This window comes from Plectropomus leopardus, chromosome 18 (assembly GCF_026936395.1).
Source record: "Plectropomus leopardus strain MGB_pleo_1.0 chromosome 18, ASM2693639v1, whole genome shotgun sequence".
Lineage (NCBI taxonomy): Eukaryota > Metazoa > Chordata > Actinopteri > Perciformes > Serranidae > Plectropomus > Plectropomus leopardus.
In genome coordinates, this window is record NC_142193.1 from 26,955,142 (window position 1) to 26,968,741 (window position 13,600).

The 13,600-nt window shown below is 41.3% G+C and overlaps 1 protein-coding gene across 1 annotated transcript; it reads left to right on the forward strand.

The window, feature by feature from the left end:
* The first annotated feature begins 108 nt into the window (after positions 1-108).
* On the forward strand, positions 109-13,292 carry il2rb (interleukin 2 receptor, beta). Its single transcript, XM_042505550.2, has 12 exons — positions 109-266; positions 1,032-1,127; positions 1,997-2,425; positions 4,106-4,203; positions 4,711-4,855; positions 4,978-5,044; positions 5,276-5,369; positions 5,655-5,800; positions 7,595-7,778; positions 8,584-8,680; positions 8,776-8,854; positions 11,259-13,292. Exons 4-12 carry the CDS (start codon positions 4,119-4,121, stop codon positions 12,036-12,038), a joined length of 1,677 nt encoding a protein of 558 aa, XP_042361484.2. The 5' UTR covers positions 109-266; positions 1,032-1,127; positions 1,997-2,425; positions 4,106-4,118; the 3' UTR covers positions 12,039-13,292.
* The last annotated feature ends 308 nt before the right edge of the window (positions 13,293-13,600 follow it).

The window sequence follows — 13,600 nt, forward strand, 5'->3', positions numbered from 1 at the left end:
TTTTTCAGTTTGAGTGTGCCATCTCTGGTTGTTTTTCTCACCTCCTCTCCAGTCCCTCCCCCTGCCCCCCTCCTCTTTGTGGTCGACTGTTTTGTTGTTGTCTTCTGAGCACAAACATCACTATGGACTTCTCAGCAGTTTCCCGCCTCAGACACAGCGGACTTTGACCTTTCGGTGAGAGCTGTAAGCTCTTCTCCTCTGCACGCGTCACCCCTCCCCTGCCCGTGTCTCTCCTGCTACCGCTGCTGGCTGCTGCTGACACCTAAGTAAGTGCAGGAACCAGTCTGAGGGGTTGTGGGTGGGGGTGGGGGTGGGGGGTTGCATTAGATCACTGTTTGGCATATCGTAGACCTGAAACCAATTGAGACACCAAAAAGAGGCACTGGCTGACTGCTGAGTTCAAACATGTGTTGCAACAGTTGTTATTTGAATGCATGAATGCTTTGTGGTTTGTAGGTCTTCGTGCAGCGAGGATGAGTGTTTCACAATGGCCCTTCATTGAACTTTAAGATCAAGATGAACACTTATACATCATTGATCTCTGTGTGCTCTGCTGTACTCACATTTTGGCATTTAAGGTTTGAATGTAATGGAAAACTACACTGGTGCACCTCCTCTTGGTTCTGTTTTCAGTGTTTACAGAATCTATCTTGTGGCGGGAGACTTTGACCAATCACAGGTCATTTCAGAGGGACGGTGTCACTATTGGCTCGTCTACAAATGCAGATGCACATGCATGACTCCTCAATAAAAACCTGACTCAGTCATAGAGAATCCTGCTAATCTAGTATTGCCACAACTACCTACATTGCAAAGCAACCCCAAAAAAGGAAGTGTGATTTATCAAAGAGAGTTTGACGATTAACAAAACAAAACACGTTTTGTGTTATAAATATCAGTGAAGTATTTTAGAGATTGAGAGTAAATGTTGCTAATAATTTGTCCCTCTGCTAACCCGAGCAAAAGGCTCACAGCTGCACTTAAAGTCTCGACTCACAGTGTGTCCTCTACTTCACTCCCTGCCTCTACAGCTGGGAGGACAGTGAGAAGCAGCTCTGGGATGGACCCTGAACTCCAGCTTCGGTGGGCTGCAGAGCCCCAACGCCTCTGTTGCTGCTGTTTCACAGGTTAGATTTGGGCTTCCACTGGCCACCAGCCTGCTGTGACCACAGACGGCGCACCCTCACTTAACCCTGCTGTGCTTAAGTGAAGCTAAAATATCCCAGATACAGCCGCAGCCATCTTGCTCTGATGATGTTACTCTGAGCCCGATTGTGCTCAGTAGCTGTCTGTGGGACGGTCTTAGGACAGAGAGGAGAGAGATGCAGGAGGAGGGTATATTTTCATTTATTGCTTTAAGCTATCAGTTATCTTTTTTTTTTAGTATTGCAAGAAAAGGGTCAAATTAAATATTTTTTTTAAATAAATAAAAAACTTAAAGACCTTCTTCTGTCCTGTGTTTAGTTAGAAGAAAAAAAATACATATACCAACCTCCCCTCTAATAATTTTTATTCATCCCCTTATGTATTTGTCCTGTCTCAAGGCCAGGTGTCTTACATATGAATGAGATTAGCAGATAGCAATGGATGAACAGACTAGCAATCGATGGAAAAAACCTCTTCTGGCTACAGAAATGAAATGCTCAGTGACCTTTGAGCGAAGAGCGAACTGCTGCTTTAACTTTCAACCTCCTTTCCTCTTTCCCTCTACTGAAGCACTTAAGTTGTAAGCTTCTGTGTCTGCAGTGGTTGCGGCAGTTTTGACCCCTTAAAACCTTTTTTGCATGTATCTGAAGTAACCTCTTGCTTCTAAATCTGGTGTCTTTGGCCACTTAAATGCTCTGAATCTTCAGTTTTTAAGTTTCATTGACGTAAACCACTTCATAGGGACAAATGTGCGAGTTTCCCCTTCATACAACCCACTTTACGTTGTGATTGAAACAGGATGTGGTGTTCTTTGTATTTCTTGTTTTCGGTGCAATTATTATCTTAACAGGGTCCAGGTAGAGCTGCTGCTGGTGAGCAGGAGGAGGTGCTCTGCTCGACAGGCTGCCTTTACCCCCTCCTCCCCCCTTCACCACCGACGCCGCCACCCATCCTCTCACACCATCACGCAGCTCAGTGAGGCTTCCTGTCAGCCCCTGTCACAGGCTGTGGTTTCAAATGGAAAATGTCACTGGGCACTTTAAAGACGAGCGAGCGGCGAGAGTGAGGAGCCTGAGGGATGAGTGACAGAAAGAAAGAAAGAGAGAGAGAGAGAGGTTGATTGCACGAGAGTGAGATAGTGAAGAACGAGTAGAAAGAGAGGAGGACAGTAAAAGACAGAGGGACAGATATCTATTAAAGTCTTGAGTCCAGCAGAGGAGACGACTATGTGTTTCCTCTCCGGGACCCCCTGCTACCTTCACTGACCACGGCTCATCAGGTACTGTAAAACTTTACATTTTTTACTAATCCTGTTAAAAATAATACAACAATAATTTGGAAGTTGAAGCAAATTGAGTCTACTTGTAAATTTTACAGTGTAATTTCTGTCTCTTGCTATTTAATTTGTATTTAGACAATACAATGTTCCCAGTTTGTTTCCCCCCCTTATGCGGTGTTGTACTGTCAGTTATGGTGACACATCTACACTTTCCATAAGGTACATTTAGTCTGCTCTGTTCAGGCTTTGACTGAAAAAAAAAACCCAGCCGATGACTCAGACGGGCGTTAAATGTGCAGCATTAACAAAAAATTGCTCATCTTTATGTCATACAATCACAATCTATGCAATAATATTTTTACAGAAGACTTTAAAATGTCAGTACTAATGTATTTGTCAGTTTTTTATCAGCAGAAATGCAAACGTGTAAAACATAAAGTCCCTAAACTAAGTATGAAACTTAATATTTATCAGTATAAGGAGCAGTTACTGTAACAGACTGTTTATATATATATATCGTATATGTATCTGTAGTTCAGCAGTGCAGCTGCCAGTGTTCTCGGTCAAGTTTCACTTATAACTGCAGATTACCGCCCTCTCAGGATGAGTATTTTCACGCAGCCTGGATCTTGTGTTGTTTTCTCACTCTCAGAGCTATAAAGCACTTTGCTGATGATGATTGGCTGATGTAGTTTCAGAAAGGAGTTTCACTTAAAAAAACATTTTCATATAGAGGTTGTTTGGTTAACCGTTCTCGATCCACCCATTTAGCATGTGGTCAAAATAACCAACGCTTTGTCTAAGAGGAGAAAAAAATGTTACCTAAGTGATATGATGGGGTTTGACTTGTATTCGACACTTTTTAAAGGATAAAATCGGTATTTTTCCAACCTGTGCCCTATTTTTCCTGGGTTTTTTTTTCATCTAAGTTACTATTTCAACAAATTAAAAATTGGTCCAGTGTTGAGCGAGAGCGCTGCAGCCGTCAGCGGCGATACAGGCTGCACATCAACTGAGGGCGTGTTAGCACCTTCAAGTTACCTCCAAAAAGCTTGTTTTTTGTCACCGACAGCTCAGATTGATATTCTGAGTGTCTCACCATTTCTGGCATGAATCCTATAGAGAAAGACCTTTTTAATAAAGGTTTAAAGCATTGTTGTTTAACCAAAAACAGCCCCGACATCACTATCGCCAAACCCACCAGACTCCATTTACATAAACAGTAATTTGAGCATGTATACAACACTTTTTCACATTTTCACAAATTACTGTTTATTTAAATGGAGTGTGGTGGATTTTTTTGATAGTGATTTGTGGGTTGTTTCTAGTAAATTAAAAAAAAAAATCTTAATCTTAAAAAAAAAGGTCTGTCTCTGTTAGGATCCTTGTTGTTGTCACACACTTGACAACAATCTGAGCCCGTCAAAGGCAAAAATAAGCACTTTTAGAGGACGTAAATTGCCGGTGGTTACACTGCAGCACTCTCACTCAAAACTGGACCGATTTCAAAAAATGTTGTTCACATCAGTCACTTAGTCAAAAAAAATTAAAATAGAGTCCAGGTTGAAAAATAGCACACTTAGCCTTTAATTTAAACTCTCACATGTGAACATTTTTCTGTTGAATAATATATTACAGTTGATTCAGATTTTCATTCTTAACCCTTTCCTCTCTGTTCAGTCATATTGCGGTCATGACCAAGGAGGTCCTGGTGTCCTTATACGTCCTGGTGGCTCTGTTCTCAGTGCATGCGGCCCGCTCTCACAAAGGCTCACAAGGTATAACTCAGTACGGCATTAACCAAAACAGCATATGTTACTGTCCTTTAGGCAGAAGAGATAGAAAATATTAGCACAGAGTTTTTTGTAGCTTATTTTGTCTTCCTGTTAAATTAGTTACATCACTGGCATTCACAGAAAAATGTCACTTCTTTTCATATGCTTGTTTCTATTCTGTTCTATATGGGAACAGAAACTAGTAGTTTCTGTCAATTTTTTATTAAATAAATGAAATAATCTGAGTGCTGGTGCCCTACTTGCTTTTTGATTCTTGCCACAACTGTGCACCTCTATACATAGTTACGTTAATATTATTATTAATTCTTCTTATTTTTTTTTAAACATTTGAGAGTTTAAAAGGGAGTTTTCCTGCTTACCCTTTAGCCTTGCAATTGCAACTCAAGTATGCATCACTGGTTTATCTGCATGTTTTATGAGTCCAAGGACACAGATAAAGAGACACTGTCTTTATCTCTGTCTTTTTGTTGTGTCTCTCTGTTAATCAAGGTCTCTCCTGCCTCAACGACTTTGTCAACAATGTCAGCTGTGCGTGGGGCGGCGCTCCAGTGGCGCCTGGTGTGGACTGCTGGATCGTTGGTGTCAAGACGACCTGGATCTTCAAGAACTACATGAGATATCCCGGAACAGTCATGTAAGACGTTACAGATATTATACTCATATTTTTTGCTTGTTCCCATATTTTGGGCTTTGGAGATGAAAACAGTCTAACTCTGTCAGCAGTTAGTGGTGATTTCTGTCCTTTTTTTTAATTAGTGGAAGCTGCAAGCTGAAAAAACACAGAAACTCCCCTCCAGGCTGCAGTTTTGTCTTTAAAAATGAAGTAAGTCACCAGTGTATCAGTCATAAAACCATGTAATTGTCTCATGGATTTTTCTATCTACCATTTTAAATCATTGTTTGATTTTTCTTTATTTTAAGATCATCCATCACAAAAAAATGTTGCACTGAAATAAAGAATAAATCCATAGCAGTAATCAAAAATGTAGCTCCTAATGATCCATACAGAGTCTGTTTTTGGCTGTTTAATTGATTATATTATGGATCCCTCCAGGAATTTACCCCTTTTAAAGACTTACCGTACATCAGCATGGAGTGCAACGGCACGCTGGTGGAGAACCTCACAAAGTATACACCATACGATCACAGTGAGTGGCTTTTGCTTCCTCAGGAGGTGTCACCTTTTTAGTTGCACCTGAAAAGTTATTCAAAGATCTGGTCATAAAAGACATTTGACATAATATTTTATCCATGATAAAAACTGCACCAGGGTAACATGTTAAGGAGACCATCTGAACTCATTATGACAGAAAAAATGCAGCTTATGTTAATTTTTGTATTGGTCGATTTAAAAAAAAAAAGTGTTACACAGAAATAATTAGGAATTAATTGCACACTTTATTTTCCACGTCTGTGTCTGTGTCTGCATACAGTCAAAATGCATCCTCCAGGTGTTCCCAATGTCAGCTGCACTGCCAACGAGACGAGGATATCATGGAGTCCGGGCAGTCCTCGCTCTCGCTTCATCACATCTTTAAACTTCCAAGTTCAGATCACACAGAATAACAAGACATGGAACGTGAGTGACTGTGCACAGGCATGCATGAGTCGATATGTTATTTACATACAGCTCATATTTACTCCACTCTTTTTCACGCTATATGAACTTAATGGTAAATCATAAGCACAAAATAACAAGACTTGAGCCTCTTTAGCAATTCACAAAAAAAAAAACACTACCACCCACCAGCGTTTGGCTCTTTAATGGGAAAAGTCAGTTGCGCACGTCACTGGGGCACAAGATTGCGCAGTAGTCACCGGCGGTGATGGAAATAAGACACTCAGATGAAAGTGCAAGTTTTCACACATTTTCTGGTGGGATATAATGACGCACTGCAAGAAAATGTCATCCCATTTCCATCTAAGCAGCGTTCAAATTCGCTCCATATGAGTCAGCATCAAGTTTTAAAGCAGACTGAAAAAGTATCATATAAAAAGATGTAACTGCTGTGACGTTTTCACTGGCATTCATACTGCTTTATACTGTAAACACTGTTTTATAAAAAATTCTTACTTGTCTGCTGCAGAGCCGCGTACACAGATTTGGTCTGCTGGCAATGGGAAGTCTGTAGCCTATTTTTAGTGAGTTTTCCCACGTTAAAATAAATAAACCCGCTTTTTTAGTGGAGTGTAACTGCCTGTCCTCATTCTGAAGTCATCAAACACCATCGCTTTCGCAGTACTTTCGGTATAACATCCCAACACCAAAAAGCCACCTTCTGATACACCACTGGACGTCGTCAGCTGAGAACGCGGCCGGACAGCACCTTCAGCGGCAGCATGACACGCACACGTTTGACGTCAGTTAAGAAAGCAGGTGTAGGGAACCTGACGCATCTGCACGATACGTCAGGTTGAAACACTGCTGGTAACAACATAGTATCAGGAGCACGAGGGTCCTTAAAGGGCGGGTGGAAAGAGCAGTGGATGGATCCAACAAACCCAGGAGGATTTTCATACAGAAGTCTGGTGTTCACTCCCCGTCTGAATGTGCTGTTTTTATTCTACACCTTACCATGAGCTCGCTGTGCCTAAACTTAATCATTAGTGCCCTTGTTGTCTAATCTTGACCATCCGTGCCAGCATGTGCGTTTGGTGACGTCCCTGCATTGGTTGCCATGTGCTTTTGTTGTCTAAATATAACCACGTGTAGCGTCATCCCACCGTGTGCTTGTGTTAACATCTCTATTGCGACATCCCGAAATGTAAATAGCAGACGCAGAAAGATACTCAGGGTGTAATGTGTAGGCAGAGAAGTCCACTGCAAAGCAGCAATATGTGACGACTTGGGATGAGAACGTGTTGGGTAGAGGTCTTGGTTTACCGTCTTAGTTTAGCATGTCAACATGCTGCTAAAAGAGGGTTTTTTTCCTTTTTTTCCACTTTAGACTCATCACAGTAAATTTTATGGTGACAATTCAATTGCATAAATTTTGGAAGTGATTTTCTAAACCATTCAAACGCTGTCTGTGCCGCTGGATATGCTTTTTTGTCGCTATCTCGTGCAAAATTGAATTTTTTCATCGCTAGGCTGGGTTTTATTACCCATTTTAAAAGTGACAAATATTCATATTGTGCACGGGGTAAAGCGTAGCTAACACTCGCTTCTCGTAGGTTTTACTGTCATTTCCCCTTACACAAACATTTGAGCTCAGTATGGCATATTTATTTTGGTTCAGTGCCTGTTCTCACACATTAGTCATACAAATGCAAATGCAGCAGAGCTGATGCTGCTCTTTATTTAGATCACTTTGAGCATTTTTATTCTGGTTGTTAAGATCCGCACTGACATCAGATTTTCATCTGTTACCAGGAAGCCAACCTTCTGTCCACACAAGAACAAGAGCTAAGGATACCTGCTGGGCAATTAAAGGGGCACTGCCGGGTCAGAGTGAGAGTCACACCCACTGCACAACTGCACAGAAACCACTGGAGCAACTGGAGTCCAACAGTGTCCTGGATGGAAGCGACAGACGCGGTAACATCACAGGGCCAAGGTAACAACGCTTTACATCTGCAGGCTGTTTGAGTGACAACTGTAACACAGGCTTTTAGTTTTCACTTTCACAAGGATAGAGATAAACTTGATGGGGTTTCAAAATGATCCCAGACCTGCTGGGAAATGTTGTCATTCAGTCTGGTTCAGTTTATTCGTAGAGCACAAAAAATATGTGCAATTTTTCCCCATTTAACTGCAGAGAGCATCAAGTCTCTCCTGCAATTAACATATTACACTCTTTACTTACAACAGCCCCATACATGTTTCTAGGATTTTAGGACACCTTTAGAATTTGAGGACATTTCTAGGATTTTAGGACATTTGTTGGATTATAGGGCATTTCTCAGATTAGGGCATTTCTCGAATTTTAGGACATTTTTAGGATTGTAGGGGATTTTTAGGTCATATCGGCAGAAATGTGTATTTTGAGCCAGTGCTGAGATTTAGTTTTAAAGCTATTATTTGCCATCACCAGTGATGTGTCAATACATTTGTGCATCCCTTAAAAAAAGGAGATACACGTAGGGTTGCTTCTTTGAAGGCTCTAGTAGGGTAAAAATGTGAAATATCTGTTGGTCAGGTTTAAACCAGATACAGAAGTTTTACTAGTTTCTTGCATTTTATGCCGCTTATAATGTAGTTTGAAGAACCATTTGTTCCCAACATCTTCCCTTTAAACAGGGGCAGAAGAGTCAGCTTAAAATGTTGTAATAGTGAGACTCTGTAGTTGAGTAAGCAGATACAGATCTGAGGGAGACTGGACATGCATGTTAGCACATTGTAAAGTCAGCTTTCTGTTTCAGATTGGCTTTGGACATCACAGATCATGCAGGCAGTGGTGTTCAGCATGGGGCTCGTAGTTGTAATGCTGGTCCTTTACAGGAGTTGTGTGAGCAGGAGGTGAGCATAACGTTGGGTTGTGTGTGTCTTTGTGTATGTGTGTGTGTATGTTCACATGCAGTGTGTCTAATCTAATGGCTCCTTTTTCGTTTTAGGCTACTTAAAGGGAAGCCAGTACCAAACCCTTCAAAATACTTCCACACTCTCAACTCCGTCCACGGAGGAAATCTTCAGGTAAAAAAATAAATGTTCACACGATGTTTTGTCGCTTTTCTATTGTAGGTGGGTCAGCCCTCCTGCACATTGCCTACTGCGATAACAACAAAATGACCTGTAATTGTGATAGCTATATCTGCCACAAGGTGGGTTTCCATTAACCCCCAAATTGCACAAATTGAAATTGTGAATGTAAAATATGCCTAGTGGAAACACGTCAGTTTTGAAAAAACTCCCATTTATCGCAAAAATGTTTTTACTTTCACATGAGGTGCTATTTCAGGCGAATCGATAAAGCCATGTTTCGCAAAACTGCAACACAGAAGTCACATGATGCCATGGCTACGCACTTGTTGGTATGAACTGGCTCCCTCATGATGCAGCAGGAACTACAGGATGAGTTACTGCATCACATAACTCTTCAAAAGCTGAGAGGATCATCCAGAAGTTTTAAATCCACAATCCAAAATCCAAAATCATGGACTATCACCTCCCAGAAATCCCTCATATTGCTCCTGAGTATAAGGGGCTTGTGTTATCGCTGCCTTCGATGTGAGAGAAGTCACATAACATCACTCAGTGGAAACACAGTCATTTCACAACTGTGTTTTACTGACATTTCAAAATTATCGCTTTTTTTTTGCACAAAATTTGCAATGGAAACCCGCCTACTGACCCACATTGTGAATAACAGTTATGGTTTTCATAGCGATATAAGTGGTGGTTTGAGTTCAGAGCAGGCTGTTTGATCAGTGTTGATCAGTTTTGCTGCTTCAGCTGCTGTCCGTGGTGCTGATCAAAGGCTGCATGATGAGCCTTTCAATGGTTCAAAAAAGCACGCACATCCAGAAGACAGAAAAACTCGGTGAGATGATACAAAAGATGAAAACACAAAGTCTGCACTCTAGATTATGTTTCCAGAAATATTTCATACCGATAATGATATACGTTATCGAGGTGAGGTATGAAGCTGCATGCTCTTCATCAGACAAGTTAACAATGCAGGCACACACCTTTTCTACACCATCAAATAATTACCAGTAAATATTTAAAGATGTGTGTCTACATCGGTAACTTGTCTGTTGTAGCTTGAAACGTCACCTTGATAATATATATCAACAATAAAACTGTTGCACTGATGCTGAAAACCCATGTGCAGAAAATTTCTCAGGAATATATAACGAAATCGATGAAGAATCGGACTGATGACCAGAATCAATAATGGCATGTGTGTCCAAGGACGCACGTGTGTTTTGGATGAGGTGAGGGCCCAAGAAAGTTGTTTTTCACCAGGTTCAATCACAGTTATGATAAGCACGATCTGATACAAGTTTTGTCTCTGCATCGATGACAAACTTGTTAGTCCAGTATTCACAGTACAACCAACCAATCAGCCGCACCTCTCGATTGTGATGTCACTCTTAGTGCCAATGTTACCAACAAGTCCTTTAACATCTGTTTTTTTACACAAATATTTCTTTTCCATTAAATAGCCCCAGCAGGGGTTAAATATGAATTTTATTAATCCCCGCACCACAAAGATGTCCTTAAATTCTGAGCAGATCTCTGTGTGCGGATGCTGCTTGAATGGCTTTGAAGTGGCTGGGGGTTTTTTTTGGGTGATTATCTGCACAGCGCACTGTGAATGACATCACAATCAAGAAGTGCTGCTGATTGGTTGGCTGGCATGTCAATCTTGAACAAAGAAGTTAGACATAATGCGTTATGTTGCGCTGCTGAGGCAGAGCCTGTGCAGCCGGCGCTCCCTCCTCCACTGAGTGACCTCCTTGCCTATTTTCAGTCAGCAGTTTTGGTTCAGGTTAATGAGAAGTAAAAATGCGTCACTCACCACTGACTGCGAGGAAAAAAAGACAGTTATGGCCACGACCCAGATTAAGTAAAATCAGTTTTTAAACCACAAAAGAACATATTGTTTTTGTCTGCTGCTTCATTCATGACTACAAAATTCGAAACGATGAGACGACGATCAAACTTGACTATCTAAAGGAAATAAAAGTCATAACAAGGTTTCCGTAGTTGAACCTGTGCAAGGATGATTAGAAACAATTTGCATGTGCAGGTGCATACACGGACGTTTGTTGAATATATATATGTAATATAATATGTGTGTATGTGTAGGCTGTATGGGCATGAATATGTTCACAAAGTTCACAATTTACTTATGTGATTAGCTGAGAAGCGGTGGGGGATATTAAGTTTCTCCTACTCTTTTTTTTACATGTAAGATGCATTTTTTTGTTGAATCTATTCATTCATTATAGGATATCATCCTTTTTTTGTTATTTTCTTCCTTATCTGTTTGTTTGTTTTACACGTCTGAAATATACTATACTATCTATCAATCAGTCCATCTGTCTAATAAAGTTGTTTTTCTACTCTTAATCTCTCTCTTGTTCCTCAGAAATGGCTGAATCCTCTGTCAGCTTCTGAGTCGTTCTTCACGGCTCAGCCACGCGAGCGCATCTCCCCGGTTGAGGTGTGCGACAGCTGGGATGCGGCCCCCTTCACCTCTCCCTCCTCCAGCTCCACCAGCGCCCTGCTCCACTTCAGGAGCTACCACTTGGCTGCCTCCGACACCAGCGGGGTCGTCGATAATTCCTCCTCCTCCTCTTCCTCTTCCTCCTGCTTCTCTAACATAGGCTACTTCATGTCCAGCTCCTCCGGCGGCTCTGCTCGAACTGACCCTAACCCCGTCTACTTCACCTATCAGGATGATTTCCACAATCTGCACAACAGCCTTCACCTCTCCCTCTGCCCGTCCCTTAACACCTCCCCGACCTATGAGAGCCTGAAGAGGGAGCCGCAGAGCCCGGACTCCGGCTTTGGCATCGGAAAAGAGGAGGAAGAGGGCAAGGAGGATGAAAAGGTCATGGATGTAGAAGAGATGGAGGTTTCAGATGATCACCGGAGTCCTCCTCTTCTCATCCTCCCTCTCCGTCTTCCCTCCCAGATATACCCTCCCTCCTCTGCTCCACCCCCTCCCAACACTCCCAGTCTGATTCAGGTAAACTCTGACGGCCAACAGGTGGATGCACCTGCGGCTGCTGCTGGTGGCAGCTACGCGGCCTGGCCAATGGCTGGTCCCATGTGCAGGTCGTCCTCCATGCCTGTGGAGTCCGGAAAAACAGGGTATCTGACACTCAAAGATCTGCAGACAACATTCAGCAATAAATCCATCTGAAACCTTGTAACTGTTTATTCTAATCTGATTATCGAAGCGAGCATCTCTGACAGAATAAACGGAGCGTCCTTTTGCTGTTATAATGGAAAAAATAATTAGGTTTTTACAAATTCTATGTTTTTTAATGCTTTTAACCTGCATCGATTCCTTTTTTTTTAGGTCAAAACCAAAATGAGTTCCCCTTTTTAAGCTTCTCCATTCTCTGGCTCCGGACCCAGAGGCCGTCTTATCTGGACGCAGACAAATACCCAATAAAAAAGGGCAAGGCACTGATAGATGGAGTCTTTCAGACCGGTGGAGAGAAAACATCCAAAACTCACGTGTAGGTTTTCATTATGGTTCAGATTTCTGTTGTGGAAATGTATGCAAAACATACATATTCGGCTAAATATATATATAATGCTGATATCTGGTAGTTAAACTTTTTACCGTAGTGTCTTCCTTTTTTGTGTATATTTGCAATGCATATCTTTAAAAGGCCTTTTTTTCCCCATAGTCTGAAGCAAAAATCTCCATTTCAGCAGCATTTACATGGACCAAACTTTCCACTTTTATTCCCGTCTATATTCTGAAGGTTTTTAAAGAGGGGTTTATTTATTCAGCCTGATTTATAGAACATTTTATTCCTAAAAACATGGGGAAAATTGATGTTTTTTTTACAGTGACAGTATTTTCTGATTTATGTGAGTGATCAAAAGACATATCCAAAATTCCCTCTGTAAAACCTTTTTTTATTAAGATATTTTTGGGGGCGTTTTTGCCTTTAATCATCAGCAAGCATAAGTGTGAAAGGGGGAGAGAGAGGGGGGGTGACATGCAACAAAGCGCCATGCCGGAATCAAACCTGCGGCTGCTGTGGTGAGGACACAACCTCTGTACATGGGGCACCTGCTCTATCCACTGAGCCACCAAACGCCCCCTCATTAAAAACCTTTGACTCTATTAAGCAAAATAAGACTGTTGAACCTGGCTTCATCCTATGTAGATATTTTTGGTATGGAAATAAATGCACATTAATGTAGATTTAATTAAACAATGCAACGCTGCATATTTTAACAAACAATTTAAGAAAACTTGTAATACCAAAAATAATTGTCTTAATTTTTATAATGAACTGGGGAAGTTTCATATCTATTAGTTTAAAACATTTACCCAATTTTATGTGGGTGGTCTCCCTTTAAGAGATCAAATCAATAACGAATTAACCAACAACAAAAGATTGTTATATACAATAAAGAATTGTCTTGTATACCACACAGGCATTCGTATCATATTGATTCGACTGCTATTTGTAGATTCATGTAAGTCATTGAGGTCAGTGGTAAAAGCTCTCATCTCTTCACATGCAGTAAATTTCCGTTGCACTCAGTGACATGTGTGCAGAGACCAAACAAAATAAAACTTCTGGTAGAAATGGGTCACCCCTTCACTTCCTGTGTCGTTGGGGAGCGAGGGCTGAGGGGTGGGCATGTGCACCAATGCGAGAAAGAGTGTGAGAAGCAACATGAGTGTGTGTGTGTGTGTGTGTGTGTGTGTTTGTGTGATCTTTGCGTGTGTAGTTT